Source organism: Dreissena polymorpha, chromosome 1, assembly GCF_020536995.1.
Source record: "Dreissena polymorpha isolate Duluth1 chromosome 1, UMN_Dpol_1.0, whole genome shotgun sequence".
In the NCBI taxonomy this organism is placed as follows: Eukaryota; Metazoa; Mollusca; class Bivalvia; order Myida; family Dreissenidae; genus Dreissena; species Dreissena polymorpha.
The window spans coordinates 85,579,719-85,599,514 of record NC_068355.1 but is presented as its reverse complement, the minus strand read 5'-3'; the positions used below and the strand labels follow the sequence as shown (position 1 = coordinate 85,599,514).

General features: G+C 35.1%; 1 protein-coding gene across 4 annotated transcripts; it reads right to left on the bottom strand.

Moving 5' to 3' along the window:
- Positions 1-3,667: 3,667 nt before the first annotated feature.
- Positions 3,668-19,516, bottom strand: LOC127838799 (uncharacterized protein CXorf65 homolog). Of its 4 annotated transcripts, none has more exons than XM_052366799.1 (5): positions 18,497-19,516; positions 6,314-6,400; positions 5,454-5,570; positions 4,766-4,855; positions 3,668-4,358 (listed from the first exon to the last, which is right to left on the bottom strand). In XM_052366799.1, the coding sequence occupies exons 1-5, from the start codon at positions 18,564-18,566 to the stop codon at positions 4,216-4,218; spliced, it is 507 nt and encodes a 168-aa protein (XP_052222759.1). In that variant the 5' UTR covers positions 18,567-19,516; the 3' UTR covers positions 3,668-4,215. The 4 variants fall into 4 exon arrangements, with proteins under 4 accessions (XP_052222759.1, XP_052222764.1, XP_052222772.1 ...); XM_052366804.1 differs by having other exon boundaries at positions 4,766-4,840; positions 18,497-19,510; XM_052366812.1 differs by lacking the exon at positions 18,497-19,516 and adding an exon at positions 13,423-14,403.
- Between the last annotated feature and the right edge of the window lie 280 nt (positions 19,517-19,796).

The window sequence follows — 19,796 nt, the reverse complement described above, 5'->3', positions numbered from 1 at the left end:
GCACGTTGAAAACATTGAGAAAATCAGCAGCATCTAAACAACGCAGATCAGTCAAACCTGATTGATAATCAAAACGAGAAGCTTGTCTTTCGAGAGATTGTCTTGCCAAATCATAAAAATAGTTAAATAACTAGAAAGCCATAACATATTAATACGAAGTTTCAAGTTTGGTTTACATAACAGTATGTTAGTGTGAACGGAAATGACTCGAAAAGTTCACTACTTTGCCTGACCTAGAGGTCAAATGTCATGTTAGTGTTGCTAAAATACAATTACACCGGATACAGCAAACATAAAAAGTGCATTAAGTATTATCCTGAAAATTGGAACACACGGTGAGCAACGTGAGGTTAATTTTGAAAACTTACCAAAAAGTGCTTTGACAAATGGACAATGCATTGTTTATTTCAAAAGTACACAGTTATGTTCAAGTGTCTAACCCAATATGTTCAAGATGATCAAGTGTTATTACTATAAAAATGTCCGATGACACAAATACAAACCACCTACGTTCTGTTATAGCAGATCCCTTTATTTATTTATTTATTTATTTATTTATTTATTTATTTATTTATTTATTTATTTATTTATTTATTTATTTATTTATTTATTTATTTATTTATTTATTTATTTATTTATTTTTATTTATTTATTTATTTATTTATTTATTTACTTATTTATTTATTTAGTTAGTTAGTTAGTTAGTTAGTTAGTTAGTTAGTTATTTGGTTAGTTAGTTATTTATTTAGTTATTTAGTTATTTATCTATTTATAAATATGTCGTTTTTGTAATGCTAAATTCAAATCGTTCCATGTACATGTCAACAGGCTATTTCATTTGCATATTAAACTATACTGAAAGTTGCTTAATAATTGCGGGACTTTACTTGTTACGAGAATACTTTTAAACATTTTGATAGAGAGAAAAAACTATATAAGTCTGATGAATTATGATATCAAAAGGCACTGACTATGTATTCTATATCATCAAACATGTTCAGAGACTCTTGATACTAGCGTGCAATACTGGCAAAGCCTTCTATTGCGCAAACTGTTCAAACTGAGAAATGATTGTATATAAATTCGCGACAAACCTTCGTTGGTATTAAAACAACTAATTAAAGACAAACATATTTTGTTTTCTAATCATCGAGAATTTACCTTTATGTGATTTTATTTGGCGCTTTAAGCATTGTATAACAATACACTTCATTGTGTGTTGCATTAGATATTTGTCACCGTGTATGTTGTACGTACATATTAAGTGGTGTTTTGAGTGGAGAGACAATCTGCACATATTCCCGTATATTTTATTATACCAAGTTATTATGTTGTTTGCAACATTGCAGATTTGCTATATAAAAACATTCTTAAAACAATAAATGTATATATAAACATTTATAAATAACAGAATAAAGGAGAAATATCTTTATTTAAAAAAAATACGGCATTAAGTTTGGTTGGTGTTTGTGAAAAATAATCAGTTATATCAATACGATGAAAGATCACTTATTCTTTTATATCATGCTTAATATATTGTACATTCAAACAGAGGTTAACGACGGCAGGGGTAAAACTTGAAACAACTAGAAATAATGTTTTGAATTTTTTAATCAGTTCATGGGACAATAATACTGACATTATATAAAATAGACTAATGCACATAATGCAATATGGATGTTATTGTAAAATATGAGAACATAGCCTGTGAGTTAAAAAGCTATGGAGCTGACTATGTGGAAAATATAAAAGGGGCATAAACAAACTGTATTGTTTTTGAGAGTTGAGTATGAAACTGTTGTAATAACTTTCATTTGTGATAACATAGTTTCAAGCTGAACACAGTTTACATCGTTGCAAAACGCAGTCCTTCCCCCTTATTATTTTTTTAAATTAAGCCATGCAGGATAAAATTTTGTTTACGATATACTTAACAAAAAAAGATCGTCAATTAAATTACCTGTTATTGTCAATAAGTTGAAAATGTGTACATTGCACGTTTTCAAATTTTGCGCAACTTTGTTATTGTGCACGAATACGAAAACTCCATTTATTAATTCGGTTTAACTGCCATGAATTATTCTCACGATTTCATTGGACAATGACACATTCGCAGCTGTAGTAGGTGACTATATAAATAACGGGTTTCGTTAGGAAATGATATGCTAAAATGAAGATAAATGCTCATACCATTCCTATATATTTAAACATGTCGACATCCAAAATGAAACATGAAATGGCTCGTTGAATCGTTAGAAGCATATACAATTTCGCGGCCTTTCAATTGACAAACCAAACATTTGGAGCACGTTAGCAAAGCTTTTTATATACTTGAAATTTTAATATACTCACACTACAAATGAAAACAATAAATTAAAGTTATAAAAAAAATAAATCGCGTGTTCAAATCTTTTGATTGCTAAGTCACGTTGTTCTTCTTACAACGCATTTTCTTATCGAAAAGAATAACAATTATGAAAATATGCTTAAAGTGTTAGATTAACCTAGTGATGTGTAACCTATTGATGTGTTCTCTCATTAACCTAGTGATGTGTAACCTGGTGATGTGTAACCTAGTGATGTGTTTCCTCATCTGAAAAGTACTTTTTGGACAAAACAATCAGTGTGAGACAGAATTAATGTATTGGATTAGCAAACATGAAAAATAGTATTAATTTAAAATGCACTGCAATATGTATATACACAAAGAATAGTTTTTGAACAGACGCTATTATTTGTGCACTCGCATTTAAGTGTAACCGCAACTTTATCACAGGTGGTTAGCGTGTGGCTATGATATTAATTAGTGAAAACATCATTTTGAATGATAAATAATCATATTATAACGAAAAATTAACTTTTCTGAAGAAAAAAAATCACTATTAAATATATATATAACAAGGTATGCAACTTAAAATCACTCCAAAACGGGGTGCATCGCTTTGAACAGCCATATCTTCATCAATTGTGCAGCGATTTTCACGATCTTGGTCTTATTCAACGCAGAAATGAATTCCTTTCTGGAAATGTATATGTCTTGCAATGTATTTACAAATGCTGGGTCAACTTTTAAGAAATAACACGATACACAACTCGCATGACCCAGTTGACAGTGATCATGCAGTCTTTATGAATGAAATATCCAGTTGTAAAGACACACCTCCGCATTGGACCAATGAAATCACTCGTGTGTTTGAAATGCCAGTTAGTTGAAATGTATGCAAACAAAGGTTTCAAACGGCGCTGGACACTTAGTCTTGATGCATAATGTAACGACAAGAACGGTAATAATGTTTTTTCATACGTTTTATTGAATTATGGTATCGAGGTACATGAACTTTGTAGGGAAGATGCCCTTTACTCCGTGAAAATTTCAGTCTTAAAGACTGCATGATCATTGTCAACTGTGTCATGCGAGTTGTGTATCGTGTTATTTCTTAAAAGTTGACCCAGCATTTGTAAAAATATTGCAAGACATATACATTTCCAGAAAGGAAATTCATTTCTGCGTTGAATAAGACCAAGATCGTGAAAATCGCTGCACAATTGATGAAGATATGGCTGTTCAAAGCGATGCACCCTGTTTTGGGGTGATTTTGAGTTGCATACCTTGTTATAAATATATTTGATAGTGATTTTTTTTCATAAAAGTTAATTGTTCGTTATAATATGATTATTTATCATTCAAAATGATGTTTTCACTAATTAATATCATAGCCACACGCTAACCACCTGTGGTCTTTATTGACATTTCCTGATCAATGAAACATCATTCAATAGTACAATATATGCATCTTACTACACATTTCGAAATAAAAATCTTATTTCAAGACAAATTCCAACGTTCATACTTTACATAAAAATGTACCATGCATTTCAATATGTACAATTTTAAGAAAATTGACGTTATATCAATTGGATCTTATTGATCAACAAAAACGTCAGTCTAAGATTTACATCTTCTGTTCAAAAAGCAAGTTTCTGTTCACATATGTACTGACAAATTAGTATTTTATACAACTAATTTTAACTGCAATGCATGCAAAGTATATCTATCCCATACTTTGAGACATGATATTCATATTAAAAATCAAGCCGCACAACCCAGCTTTGTCCAAAATTAGAAAATCCTAAAACGGCTTAACACACACAATCACAACAATATGCAACAAACATAATGATCAGAACAAATAAGACTTTAGCTGCAAATAAAGATCATTTTCCTTTTTTGCGTTCGGTGCTTCCGGGTCTCTTATTTGCGGATTCTTGTCGTGATTTTTGCTGTGGCGTCTTCTTTGCTCCCTTTTGTTTGATATTCTTAGCCCGAGTTGTCGGCCTTGATAAACTGTTTAATTTAACTGGAAACGAAAAGGTAATGCCAATGCAATGACACAAAAATAAATGCCTTTTCGGAGTGTAACAAAATTAGGTTATTCTACAAAACGCTTTCTTTTTAAAAACATGTTTATGTATAACCTTTCGGTTATATTCGAAGCAAAGTGATGCATATTCAAATGATACTGAAGGTATTGTGATACAATTACTTACACACAAAGGTATTTTTTATTCTTTTCAATAACCTCTTAATCACAACATTTTTTAATGTGAGTTATTTTTAATTATGTTTTATTAAACGACTTTTTATAAAAAAAAACATGATTTTTGGTTAAATATTAACTTTTTAGAGAAACCAGGATACGTGCTTAAGTTCCTGGTAATATCGCTTGAATCGGTAGTATCAAAAACAACATTAAAGCAATCTTACCCATTAGCTCGGGATTTGTTTCTTCTAAATTATTCAGCAAGGACGTATAATGAAACTGGCCATTGTCTGGAAGACCTGAAAGAGAAACAGCTGTAAAAGCATGCATCGAGTTTCAAATTAGCGCTTATGCTGCAACGATTGTCTATGCAGACTTTGCGTTTGCTGAATATAGGAGACGTGTTGGCATTTATAATATGTATTAACAATATAACACTTGTTATAATAAGCTGTATTTTAACCTGATAAAAACAGTACACATGTGAACATATAACGAGGTCATGTTTTTGATTTAAAATGCTTAAGTACGAGCTTAAACAAACGCGCTGAATTACAAATGTCAGTGCAAGTTAAAATCGCGTTTGTATCTTCAATGATAATGTTAAAAAAAACGGTTAAAAAATAACGTATTTGATCATGTTTAACGAAGCATAATGCTTTTGGCCAAGAATATACGTCTAAAAGATTAATATTTTGATTGCATCTGAACACAGTGCAATTAGGAAACCTCAACGAAAATGTGCAAATGAGAATATTTTAGACTGCGATGTTTGAAGATTCATGTTTTCTCTCTGTGAATAATAATACATAATATATATTTTTTATATAAAATTGGTAATATACATGTAATTCTAAAAATATTGATATGTGCAAAATTGGATCTTGCAAATCAATCGCAGCCAAAACTTACGTTCTACTCGTATGAGTATGTAGACCCCCCGGGCGGTCACAAGCTCATGTGCGTAGTCCTTGGTCCGACCAGACAGGTTGGTCACTTGACCGTCCATATCCACCAGGTCGATTACGACTGAAACAGAATAAAAGAGATTTACCTAAATACAATGTCAGTAGGAATTCATCGTGAAATCAAATCGAATAAAACTCGGTTGCCGTATTTTAAAGAATGATATCGTATTTTAAGTGAATGTGGGTTCTGGCGGCTGTATAAACTGCGTTGGAATTGTATCAGAGGCCGAGCTTAAGTTATTCGATCTAAAACTTTTTTTAAAGATTGGTTAATATAAACAGACCAGGTAAGACTTTAACTTAAAAGCAATAATTGTTTTATGCATACACAGATGGTTGCGAGAGCGATGCCGAAAAACTCGTGGCATGAAGTTGTAAGATTCAAAGGCCGTTCATAGTTACAGTTTGTGTTTCTGTGTATGTGTGTGTGCGTGGTATATGTGTTTGTTCTTTGCTTGCAGTGAATCTCTTTATTCTTTAATTTGTAAATTAAGACAGTGTATGGTATATTAAGAATATACAATACAAATGAAAAAGACACTTTTAACACAAGATGAAAAATAAACGATTTCCTATTTTGTGATGAAAATGGTTATGAATGTATGAATTAACCAATGCCCTCGTGCTACTTTATAATACAGATGCATTGTTTCGATTCACGGCCCACATATGACCCAAAACACATTACTATAATCTAGTTCAAGTGACGGTCTATACTCTTCCTCATTCACGTGTGCTTAGTGTGAAATTATCATTTACGTTATAGGGTTATTTTCGTTGTTGTTTTAGTATGAATACACTTACTGTCGTCGCCACATTTGCATTTCTTCCTGATCCATTCCATGAGGGTGTAACTGGAGCACCAGGGGTTGAAGATCGCCTCCTCGTTATCTTGAAAAGAATATTCAATATTAACATCTTCACAATTGACAGACTTATATACCTGTATGTAAAATATGTCAAATCGACGTGGAAAGCACTCTTTAAACTATTCAGTAGAGCAGTAGTATATTATTAACAATTAAATATACCCTTAGAACATTCACATACAAATGCAATATACCTCATCAACATGTATATTAGACTTAAACGTATGCATTAAATGTGATTTATCAAAAAACGTATATAAAAATACCACATATAAATATATATAAACATGATATATACCGAAATAGTATGTGTACGAACAATTACACGCATATTGCATTAGCGTATAGAACAAATAATGTAATTGAGGGACCACATAAAATTATATTAGAATAAAATTCCTTACCAGTGATAGCTGATTTCAAACAATAACATTTTGGTAATGAAATGATAATTTATTATAACGTATTTTACGTTGTGAATACATTATTTATTATCTTTCTGCAATCTCTTTTATTTCCTTTTTACACTTTACTCTCAAGTGCTGAAGACAAAGGGAAGTGTAATATTGAGATAAAACATAAAGAATCCCGCACCAGCATTTATATATGTAAAAGCTATTACAGTATAAAATTATGCAACATTCATGCAGTTAATTAATGCTTATTTTATTAAATACAGTTTCGGTTTTCATCTTAACAACATACTGCCTTTTATAGTTTTACACCAACTTATTTTATTTGACCCTTCCATGTAAATATAGGATCTGGCACGAGTTGTCATATCAAACCATATTTTATTAAACGAGTTCAGGAAATATGTTGATAAGCGAGCCTTTGGCGAGCTTACTAACGAATTTCCTGGACGAGTTGAATAAAATATGGTATGATATGACAACGAGTGTCAGATCGTTTTTATCATATGCTTTTAAATGAGCAAATTAAATAAATAAATATGCAAACATAATGATAAATTCCGAAGGTTGTTTACATTTCGTGACGTCATTTGACGTTGCAACGTCATTTCAGCAAATGACAAAATGCGATTGGTCAATAAACGAAAACTAAGCCAATGAAAAACGCTTCAAAATGTTTTATTATATACCTGTTTAATTATTTTAACAAAATAAAGGTTGTATCAATCAATGAAATAAAAAATCCCGTATTACGCTACTCGCTGTTTCCAATTCCGTATTACCATACTAGCCGGACTACGTCGACCCATTTAATGACGTCACATTACGCGCACCGAAAATAGAAATATTTTATATATAATATTACGTAGTATATCGTGTGACGTCATTTCTGTGACGAAACACAATAGTTTTATCTAAACTCTATGGAATTTAAGGACCTATCGGACGTGGTGTTTTTTAACAGTAAACTATTTGTTAAAAACATCGAACGAATTCAAAACGTATTTTGGAGTGTGTGTTTATCATGCATAAATCTATATTTCGATAGGAATACAATAAAATAGTTTGGTTTATACTAAGTTTCGATAAAGACATGGAAGATAGAAGTGGAAGTGCATATTGTTTCAACGTTTTTGTTATAAACATCGGATTTAAGTTGTCAACTTAATTGTTATAAACATTGGTTTAACGATGGCATTACGGTAAGCGTGTCGGAAACCTGTGTTTTCCCGGTTCGAATATTTACACGTTAATTTACATAAACTGTATTCATACGCGTCTTAAATAAACTATGGTGTACCGTTTTAGTCATTGTTATGTCAGTTTTGTTAAAGTAAAAAATACAATTGTTAACTGGTTTCGTTAGTTGTTGTATATAATAAAAGGAATATTACGCTAGTCAATTGTTCCAAGAGTTTGTATCACTCTCGTGGCTTGTGCTATTTCGCATCACACTCGAGGCTCCGCCTCTCGTGTGATACGTCATCACACAAGCCACTCGAGTGATACAAACTCTATGAACAATTGACTAGCGTAATATTCCGTATGTATTACACATGTGTAATAAAAAAAATATGTAATGGTTGTATTACATGGGAAACAGGGTATTGCATGTGATAAAAGGTTCTCGCCATGCACACGTTTAGCGGATCTGTGATCGAGAAGTAACTCACTGGCTCCACAACCCAATGGACTCATGTTCAAGTCCGCGTTATGCCCTCAGTTATTTACTTGTCTTATGCATAGGTAAACGGAGATAATAATAATAATACTAAATTTGTGTTTATTTCAGAGTTAATTTCCAGGTCAAGCTGTGATTTCGCGACTGCTCAGACTTTTCAGGAAAAATATAGCCAAGGCAGATCAAATTTACCCCGGCAGCCATGGAATCCACAACAGAGATTATGTTGATCAAAATAGACCCTCGCACGGTGGCCAATTAAACCTGCGTGTGCGCTGGTAGACGATTTCAAAGCAATAATCAGAATGAATGCTTCACATGGGTCACTTTATAAACCCCGATCACCTATGGAGCGGGCGCCTTGCTGTCTGGATGTCGCAGTGGTTGGAATACGCGCTTTTCACTTACACGACTCGGGTTCAATCCCCGCTGGCGACATATATCGGTTTTGTTTGTGGTCACCACACCAGACAGGTGGGATATCCTTCTGGTACTCCGGCTTTCCAAAACTTCACAAGACCACGCACAAACTTAATATATTTTCCTAAATATATCATTTACATAGATGGAAATTTCATTTATAATTAACCAAATACGTCACGACTTTTGTGAGACCAGTATTAAAATTAGGTTTGAATGCCGGGACACACTCCGGTCCTTATATCATGCAGCCTTAGTCTCGGAGGGACCTCATAACCCATTTATGCCTAGAGGACTCTCCCATCCTTCTAAATTGGCTCAATTTATTTCCAAAACTAGAAATGGCACGGCAGAGGCCGACGCGTATCCCCACGCCGCATGTTTGACCCAGGGGCGCCCCAGGGTTGGTAATGGTGCCATGCATAGTTAAGATTGACCGTATTGTCATAAGAAAAGTTCAGTATCAATTAGAAATGAATCTGTGTAGAAATGAAGAAATTAAGTAAAAGGCAATTTTGGGTGGGGGTGGCCTATGTGGTCGGGTCGCCCCAGGGTTGGTCATGGGGCTATGCAAAGTTGAAATTGACCGTATTGTCATAAGAATAGTTCAGTATCAATTAGAAGTGAATCGGTTTAGAAATGAAGAAATTAAAGCAAAAGGCAATTTTGGTTGGGTGTGGCCTATTAGGGCGGGGAGCCCCAGGGTTGGTAATGGGGCCATGCATAGTTGAGATTGACGGTATTGTCATAAGAGAAGTTCAGTATCAATTAGAAGTGAATCGATGTAGAAATGTAGAAGTTATAGTAAAGGGTTATTTTGGGTGGGTGTTGCCTATGTGGTTTGGGGCGCCTCAGGGTTGGTATTGGGGCCATGCATAGTTGAGATTGACCGTATTGTCATGCATAGTTGAGATTGACCGTATTGTCATAAGAGAGGTTCAGTATAAATTTGAAGTGAATCGGTGTAGAAATGAAGAAATTATAGTAAAAGGCAATTTTGGGTGGGTGTGGTCTATGTGGGCGGGGCACCCCAGGCTTGGTAATGGGGCCATACATAGTTGAGATTAACCGTATTGTCATAAGAGAGGTTCAGTATCAATTTGAAGTAAATCGGTGCAGAATCCAATCTTAAGGCATGTTGGGATTGCCCCTAGTTTCAGAATAGAGTTCAGCAAGTGTAACAGTACATTGTGCCCCCCCCCCCCCTTTTAGGATACTTTCGATTGTCAGTCCATAGAAGTCGGCAGATTTACCCTTGTTAATGCTTTTCATCGCCTTTTTAAGTTCTTCTTCAGTTATTATACTAACATCTCGATCCTTCACTAAGTCCTTGATATGTATTAGTTCATTATGAACAGTTTCATGATATATGCTGTCGAACTGTGTATTCTCCGTTTTTGTTGCAAGAGAGGAAACATGCGTCTGAAAACCGCGCAGAATTTCACTTATACCAGTGTGCTGCACTCCATTAACGTTTAAATCACCTATATGACATGATTTTGTTTTGCGTTGTCTATTAATAAGCCTATAGAAGAGTTTTTTGTCGCCGCTATGTGCATTCACAATATTCTCTCGGTCTTGTGTGATTCGTCGTGCATGTTCACGTCTGATTGAACTGCGAAATTGGATTAAATAATCGCCATTGGCGATATTGTCTGGCAGCAGCGTGAGCACTGAGTTAATGTAAAATAACATTAAACAATGAGTGAAAATCTCTGACCCGGCCCCGCCCCAACCCCCATAACTTTTTACCCAGGGGTCAGATCAAAATTCCAAATAGTGCAGGGTCGCACATATGCTCATAGCTACTATGTGTGTAAGTTTCAAGGTTCTAGTGCTTATAGTGAAGGAGGAGATAGTGGCCAGGACGGACAGACAGACGGACAGACGGCGGAGATAACCACAGTATCCTCACGCTTTTCAAAAAGCATGGGGATAATTAGGGATGTCTTGTATATTTATTTCAATATTTAGAATATTTCTTACAAAAATTTCTTTAAGCAAACAGCTCAGACTCTGATGAGACGCCGCATTATGCAGCGTCTCATCTGGGTCTACGCTGATGGTCAAGGCCTTTTTTCTATACGCTAGGCTTAAATGGGTTAAACTTCGAACACACACGGAGCGGTTGTTGCCTATATCTCGCATAAAGCCTGTATGAACGGAAGAGAACAGCGGTGTTCTCGTTTAAAAACACCATAAGCACAACTGATGTATATTTTTTACCGCGGTGAATCACAAGCATAAAGTCCTTTTCTTTTTCATAGGAGCATTCACTAAATTGCATACAGTCATTTCAATTGTTGTGCAAATTGGTGAACGTTTACGAATCACCATAATCCCACATCAATTTCCTTCATTTATTCGTCTAAATCTTTAACAGCAGACGACATTTACGAAGTAATTTACTTGTCCCGATTTATCAAACAGATTGAGCAATTCGACGCACATGAAACATCACGTAGTATTGTAATTGCACGCAATCGCTTCCTTTTTGCAAGAGGACAATAAGCTGAACTACGAAATAATGTTGGGCACTGGATTCCTATCTGCATACTTATGACTTGATTCTGAACAAAACTGGACTCAAATATAAACAATTAAAAAGACGGAAAAAAATATTGGCTACCGAAACAGAAACTTTTACAAAAACACTAATCGGATAACGATTAAGATATCCCTTTAAAGAAGAATAATTTCAATTCAAGTAAATCGCGTTTGCTTCGATGAGGAAACCCGCTGCTGATATGATCGCTGAATGGTAGAAAAGTAATTAAAGTGAGAGAAGCGGTTAACGAATTGTATTCGATTACATTGTGGGGTTGTAAATGGCCGCTTTTGATAAATAATTGCCCACTTATTCTGCCGATGAGTTTTAAAAGCTTCCTAAGATAAGCGTATTATCAACTGGCTGATCCACGCGATTAAATGTTTATTTTACACCTAAGCAGAGACCTAGTAAAACACTCCATGTATGCTAAGCTAAAATAACGTAAGGACTGTACATTTAAGACGGAAAATGGTCAATATATTTTTGATAAACGTACACCAGACAATTGTGTGATCTATATTATTCATACAAATGACCCATGTCGTGCGAAAATGGGCCCTATGCTTTATGCGGCTAGCGTAGCCCCAGACGAGCCTGTGCAGTCGCTCAGTCTGGTCGAGAGTCAACACTGCCCGTTATAAAGGCAGGCAATGTTTCTTTGTCTGTTTAGTCGACAGAGTACGCTAGCTGCGAATGACATAAGACCCGTTTCCGGATGATGCAGATCATATGAATATACATATTGTATACAATAATCATCATTATGGAGTCTCAATCAGGTGTCATTCGTTCTATCAGTATTTAAATATCATGTTACTCTAGATATGTTTTATGATGAATACATGGTTAATCCGCGAAATCTTGATAATTTGACGCTTTTATATACAGCAAATTATGTATAGATCTATCAGTAAATATCATAATTCAGTGTTAACGAACACCCTGCTTTAGGTCAATGGGTAGTAACAAATTGTAATACAGATCATACTGCTACCCATTCGTATCAATTAAAGCGGCGGCGTCGGCGGCGGCGGTGGTGGTGGTGGTGGTGGTGGAAGTGGTGGAAGTGGTGGTGGTGGTGGTGGTGGTGTGATGGTGGTGGTGGTTGTGGTAGTGGTGGTGGTGGTGGTGGTGGTAGTGGTTGTGGTAGTGGTGGTGATGGTGGTGGTGGTGGTGGTGGTGGTGTTGTTGTTGTTGTTGTTGGTGGTGGTGGTGGGGTGGTGGTGGTGGTGGTGGTGGTAGTGGCGGTGGTGGTGGTGGTGGTGGTGGTGCTGGTGGTGGTGGTGCTGGTGGTGCTGGTGGTGGTGGTGTGGTGGTGGTGGTGGTGGTGGTGGTGGTGGTGGTGGTGGTGGTGGTGGTGGTGGTGGTGGTGGGGTGGTGTGGTGCTGGTGGTGGTGGTGGTGGTGGTGTTAGGTGTGGTGGTGGTGGCGTCATGGTGGTGGTGGTGCTTGTGGTTGTGGTGGTAGTGTGTTGGTGGTGGTGGTGGTGGTGGTGGTGTTGGTGGTGTTGTTGTTGTTGTTGTTGTGGTGGTGGTGGTGGTGTGGTGGGTGGGTGGTGTGGTGGGTGGTGGGTGGTGGTTGGTGGTGGGTGTTGGTGGGGTGGTGGGTGGTGGTGGGTGGTGGTGGTGGGTTGGTGGTGGTGGTGGGGGTGGTGTGGTGGTGGTGGGTGGTGGTGGTGGTGGTGGTGTGGTGGTGGTGGTGGAGTTGTTGGTGTGGTGGTGGTGGTGGTGGTGGTGGTGGTGTGTTGGTGGGGGTGGGTTGTTTGTGGGTGGTGGTTTTGTAGTGTGTAGTGGTAGTGGTGGTGGTGTGGTGGTGGTAGTTGTAGTGGTGGTTGGTGGTGGTGCATGGTGTGTGGTGGTAGTTGGTGGTGGTATTGGTGGTAGTGGCGCTGCTGGTGGTGGTGGTGCTGTTGCTTTCCAGTGAATTTCACATTAAATTCAATATAAGATGATAATAGTGCAGTTTACTTTGTGTAATTACCTCCGTATTTGACGATTATAAAACCTCTGTCGTTATCTGCAGTAACCGCCATTTTTGTCTCCGTATACACAGATGACGTAAGGGCACGCTACGTCACGTCTGCTTAGTTATGGCAATGTTCCGCTAATTGATGGTTTCTTTACTAAAGCTTTCGAAAGTATGTATCTGAGTAGTATTTCAATTTTTTATTAAAATAACTTTTGTACAATCTCTATCGGCACAAATTGGTAGTATTATCTCTTTGAACAATCACTCAAATCTCCGACATTTGTCTTTTCACGCCTCAGCACATTCTAATTTTTTTCTTAATTCACTTTTTCTTGTTAATAGAGTTAAACACTTCTTTTACAAATTATTGCTTATGAATCTGAATGAATTCCTCATGATACAAACACACCTAATATCCGCTTATGTAAATATCGTATCCAAATGTATGGCCTCCACAGTGACTATTTTATTTAAAATTATTATCAAATAATTCATACGAGAGCGCTGAATCACCATATAGACTAACAAATAAACTTTACTGCAATTATCCCGACAAATTGAATTTTGAACTTTTAATTCAACGCCATTTCACCGGTAGATCGATGCAGAAACACTTCAAAATTGACTTAAATCTCTTCCTACGATCCGTGTGTATTATCGCAATAAGTCTTCCGAAGTCAACGAACTCGGTTGATCCATTCATTCAATGTGCCTGTTTGATGTTTATCTATGATTAAGTATATGTCCCCACAATGCATTTTAATTCTTTAACAAGTACCGTAGAGCCAAACTGTTGATAAAACATTATAATCCCCTACAATTTAAATACTTTAACTTTAGTTTCCAATATTAAGCACAATGGTATATTGTTGTTTTACAAAAATAATCTTACAAAACAGACGTCCGCATTAGATACACCTTTAAAATGCACAATTCGGATTATAATTTATAATATCAAATGCCATTTGACACTTTCCTGTTGAACCTAATCAAGGCTTATCAATAGACGTTTTATTAATAAGTACACTACTTTTCAGTAGCTAACGCGGTAGATAGGGTATCAGCGTTTACTTGCGAAAACAAATTGATTTAACCAGCGGGGGACATTTCCACTACGATCAATGTTAATAATTATCAGCGCATTTTGTTCAGCGGAAAAAACAACTGACGGGTGTATAATAATATCTGCAATATATCGGCAGTAATGCGAAAATAAACTAACATGCTCGGCAAATAGTCATGTGATCGAAGAAGCTATTGATCAGTCGCGGAAAATGTATGGATTTCAAACGAAGTAAAACAGATCAGCCAGCTTTCGTATATTCAACTTAAATTTTTCCCGGCCAACGGTAAATGACCTTTATAAATTATGATTTTGTCCCAGAAAATAACACGAAACAGAAAGTTCGATGCGATTTATTTTAACATACAAGAGCCAAACGATCGTATATATGGTTCTATATTTTGATTCTGCTTTGGACATTCGCTGTCGGTAAAACAGATGAGTTAGCTATCATTTAGCAAAAGTAAAGAAAACTAATTGTGACACTTGTATGTTCATGCGGTAGCTCTTAAAATGCGTGTTCGTTTCTTTCCGATTTTTGTCATAGTACGTTTCCATTATGGTACGATTTAACATCAATTTCAAATATGTCTATTCTTTATGGAAAGATAGTAACAATTACTTCATCTGATTGGATAATTATTTTTCAAAAGAGCTTTTCTTGATCAGTCATACCATAAATTTGAAGACTTAAAATATGTTAAATAATTATCTGTACAGGCATTTCTTGATAGCTCTCATTTAAAAAAAAAAGTAAGGCATGGTTTCACATTCTAAAAAGTATAAATAGATCCTTACTGGCAATATTGAATAGTTTGAAAAGCAAAACAGAGCATTTGATGGAATAAAGCTTCCTCTTTTTTTACATAAAATTAACGCAAACAAAAATTCTGCTGTTGCTGCTGCTGCTGACGATAATGTTGATGATGATGAGGAGGAGGAGGAGGATGAGGAGGATGAGGAGAATGATGGTGATGATGATGATGATGATGATGATGATGATGATGATGATGATGATGATGATGATGATGATGATGATGATGATGATGATGATGATGATGATGATGATGATGATGGTGGTGATGATGATGATGATGATGATGATGACGACGACGACGACGGTGGTAGTGATGATGATGATGATGATGATGATGATGATGATGATGATGATGATGATGATGATGATGATGATGATGATGATGATGATGATGATGATGATGATGATGATGATGATGATGATGATGATGATGATGATGATGATGATGATGATGACACGACAAATGATAATGATGAAAGTTAAATCTTTACCAATCAAATTTTAGCGAAAAGCGGTTGCTTAGATGAGAAAACTTCGTTGTTGATACGGTTGCTGACGGATACTAAAATACTCTATATGGATCAAACTACCGGTATTCAAGAATTGAATTCGATTCAATTGTTTACTGCTTGTGTCCATGGTATTAAATTATACATTCACTCAAACCCTGTGTTTAATAGTTCAGAGGCAGCTTCTAGTATACTTATTATTATATACAATAACTTGTATTTACCACACACGTATAGATATGACAAGCACGGGTAAACATGATTAACGATATGTATATACGTAAAATACTGTTGAATTGTATAAAAATGACATGTTTCGACCTTCGTTTAAGTATAATCCGTGCTATTAAAATATCAGCTTACTTAAGATATGCTTCTTAATCTGTGTGCGTATTATCGCTGAAATCTGGATTAATTAACGTGGCCATGAAGAGAAACGCGAATAGGACTGTCAATTAACATCACTATTAAGTGATCAATAGGACTGTCAATTAACATCACTATTAAGTGATCAATAGGACTGTCAATTAACATCACTATTAAGTGATCAATAGGTCTGTCAATTAACATCACTTTTAATTGATCAATAGAACTGTCAATTAACAACACTATTATAGGACTGTCAACTAACTATAAATTAATCAAGACGACCGTGACAAACAATGAGCTTAAACATATGTGCGATGAAAAGAAAGTTTTTAAATTTCAAATAGATGTGTTCATAAAACAAGAGGTATAGGATCTTTCATGAGTGGTCTTTTTGCATTGAATATATTAAACGAGTCGTCTAAATAAAGATAAAAACGAGGCTTGCCGAGTTGTTATCTTTATTGAGATGACGAGTTTAATAAATTCAATACAAAATGACCACGAATCTAAGATTCTATTTGTAACATGACCAACAAATTTGCTTTTCATTTTATGCTCTTTTCACCGTTAATTCACATTGTAAAAGAGTTTAACTGAAGAAATTCGCTGGAATAATGACGTCATTTTGTCAAAAAATGACGTCATTTCACAGTTATATAACTAGTGTAATAACACCCGTGTAATAAACAAAATTGAGCATTACGTTATTTCAATCCTGGAGCGTAGGTCATGTTATAATTAATTATATTACGATGTTATGTTTGTTTTGTATAATGTCTTAAATTTCAAATAGATGTGTTTATAAAACAAGTGTTAATTAATTTACGATTTTATGTTTGTTTTGTATAATGTCTTTTTTATCAATAACAAATATTTTCTTATTGTGTTCCTTAGCTTAGATTTTGTAGCATTTTTTTCAGCAAGTTCTTTTTCATTCGGTTTCAAAAAAGGAAATTTGATATATGTTCATTTAAACACGTTAATGCATATATTATTATCTGTAAATGTGCACAGGGGCCGAAACGGTAAGTTCACTTTCTACTAAAAGTGTACAATCAATCAAATGATTTACTGACAAAACATTTTCGAAAGGCAAACGTTGATGATTGGTCGATGATGGCGCTGATAATAAATATAACCTATTTTTATATGACCTTAGTAAAACTGCATAGCTTAGTATAAGATCGAAAATTATTAGAAAAAAAGACGACGATGATGACAACAATGACGACGAGGACGATGATATTAGTCGTATTCTGAGAAAACTGGGCATAATGTATGTGCGTAAAGTGTCGTCCCAGATTAGCATGTGCAGTCCGCACAGGCTAATCAGGGACGACACTCCGCCTAAATTAGATTTTTGCTAAGAAGAGACTTTATTTAAACGAAAAATGTTATACAGGCGGAAAGTGTCGTCCCTGATTAGCCTGTGCGGACTGCACAGGCTAATCTGGGACGACACTTTACGAAGATGCATAATGTCCAGTTTTCTAAGAACGCGACTAATATTATCGCGTGGTACAAGTCGCGATCATGACGGGGGTGATGCAAATGATGAAAGGTATAGAGCTGAAAAAGATCGCTATAAAAGGAAAAATTAGGATTATCGAAAAGTTTTTATGTCAAATGCGAAAAGAATTGAATTGATAAATTAATGAAACTGTGTTAAGAATGATCATGAGATTTGTATGAACATGTTTCCGTTAAATGGATACGTTGAGGGTTTTACTAAGGCGATAACTAATCACTCTATTGGCTTTCACATCCGAGCTTATGAACGTCATTCAAGAGAAGCATTTTGCTTTTAGTGTCACAAATCATTGTGCATGAAAACATTTATGGCAACAATCATTTTGTTACCAGAAGACGTTTAAAAAATAAATTGAAGCTTTTCGGATTGGGTCAAGTTGTAACAAGTAAATAATTATTATATAATTCAATATATTGCCTTTCAAAAGACACATTGTGTCATTATTTATACAATCATATATTGCATTTCAAAAGACAAATTGTGCCATTACTTATACTATCATATATTGCCTTTCAAAAGACAAATTGTGCCATTGCGTACACTGCCATAATTTTCCTTTCAAAAGACACATTGCGTCATTTGGTATGCTACCATAAAAAACTTACATTCAAAAATTCATACGTTGAAAAACGAAACACTTTTGACTTATTTTCAATATTAATTTGGAGAAACTGGCGTAAGTAACTTTTCAAATCATGACAGCACGGCCAAAATTGTAATTTAAAATAGCAACTGCATACATTGTATTATAAACGTATGGTAACATTTGCTTTGATGACAAAACTGCTTGTACTTGCCTCCATATTTGACGATTATAAAACCTCTGTTATTATCTGTGGTCACCGCCATGTAAGCCTCCGTGTTCATGTATAACGCCAGAAAGTTAGTCAATGTATTGTTGTTCACGTTGGCGCTAGCAATGCCCAAATGCTTGACAAATCAGTTAGAAAGAAGTTGAATGTAATTTCAATTTCTTTTGTTGGAACGGTCAAAAGAATCTCTAGTTGCACAACGGTGGGAGTACACACGAAAGCAGTATCGGACCAAAGGCTCTGACAACAGATCTCGTTTTCTGTGTTAACTATAACTATAAAATATGTTTGTTTAATTTCCTTTTCATTTGTTGATTCACTCACTCTGGTACCGGTATTTAAAACTCGAGTACAATTGATTTCCAAACTATCTGAGTGATTTTTTTATTAAAATAGTACAATTTACATTCTAAAAACAAATAATTCCACATTAATTTTCACGTATCCAAACACTAAACCTTCACCGAGACGTTGCACTTTAAACTTATTTTTATCATTCAAACACAAGTGTTTAATCATCGTATAAATTTACAAATAAACGTTCCCGCAAATATTGCGACAAATTGAATTTTAAACGTCTAACGCAAAGCCAATTCACCGGTAGATCGATGGAGAAACACTTCAAAGTTGACTAAAATCTCCTCTTACGATCCTTAAATATTCTCGCTGTAAATCTTTCGATGTCGACTAACTTGATACATTCATTCAAAGTGCCTGTATGATGTGTATCTCTAATTTTATACATGCCTCTAACAAGGCATTTTAATTCCCTTTGTAAATATCGTAGACCAAAATTGTTGATAAAACATTATAATCTGCGACACTTTAAAAGCTCTTAAAAGCTCTAAATATGATTTCCAATATTTAACACAATGCCATACTTTTGTTGTAAACAAGTAACACCACACTGAAAAAGCCCGCATTAGAGGCACCTTTATAAAGGCGAATTCGGATTATAATGTTTAAAGCTATTTGACTCTATTTCATTAAGCCTAATCCCGACTTATCAATTAACGTGCTTCTGTCCTGTCTGTTTTTAATCGGTGCACTACTTTTAACTTTCTAACGCGTGTAATAAGGTGCCGCTGTAAACTTTAGAAAAAACAAATTGACAAGGGACATTTCCATCTTATGATCAATGATAATAATTATAAGCGCATTCGTTCAGCAGCCAAAAAAACAACTGGCAAGTGCTTTTTATATACGCAATATATCGGACATTATTCGAAAACAAACTAATATTCTGAATATAATAAAGAAAACAAAGTGAGTAGCGATGAGTAGT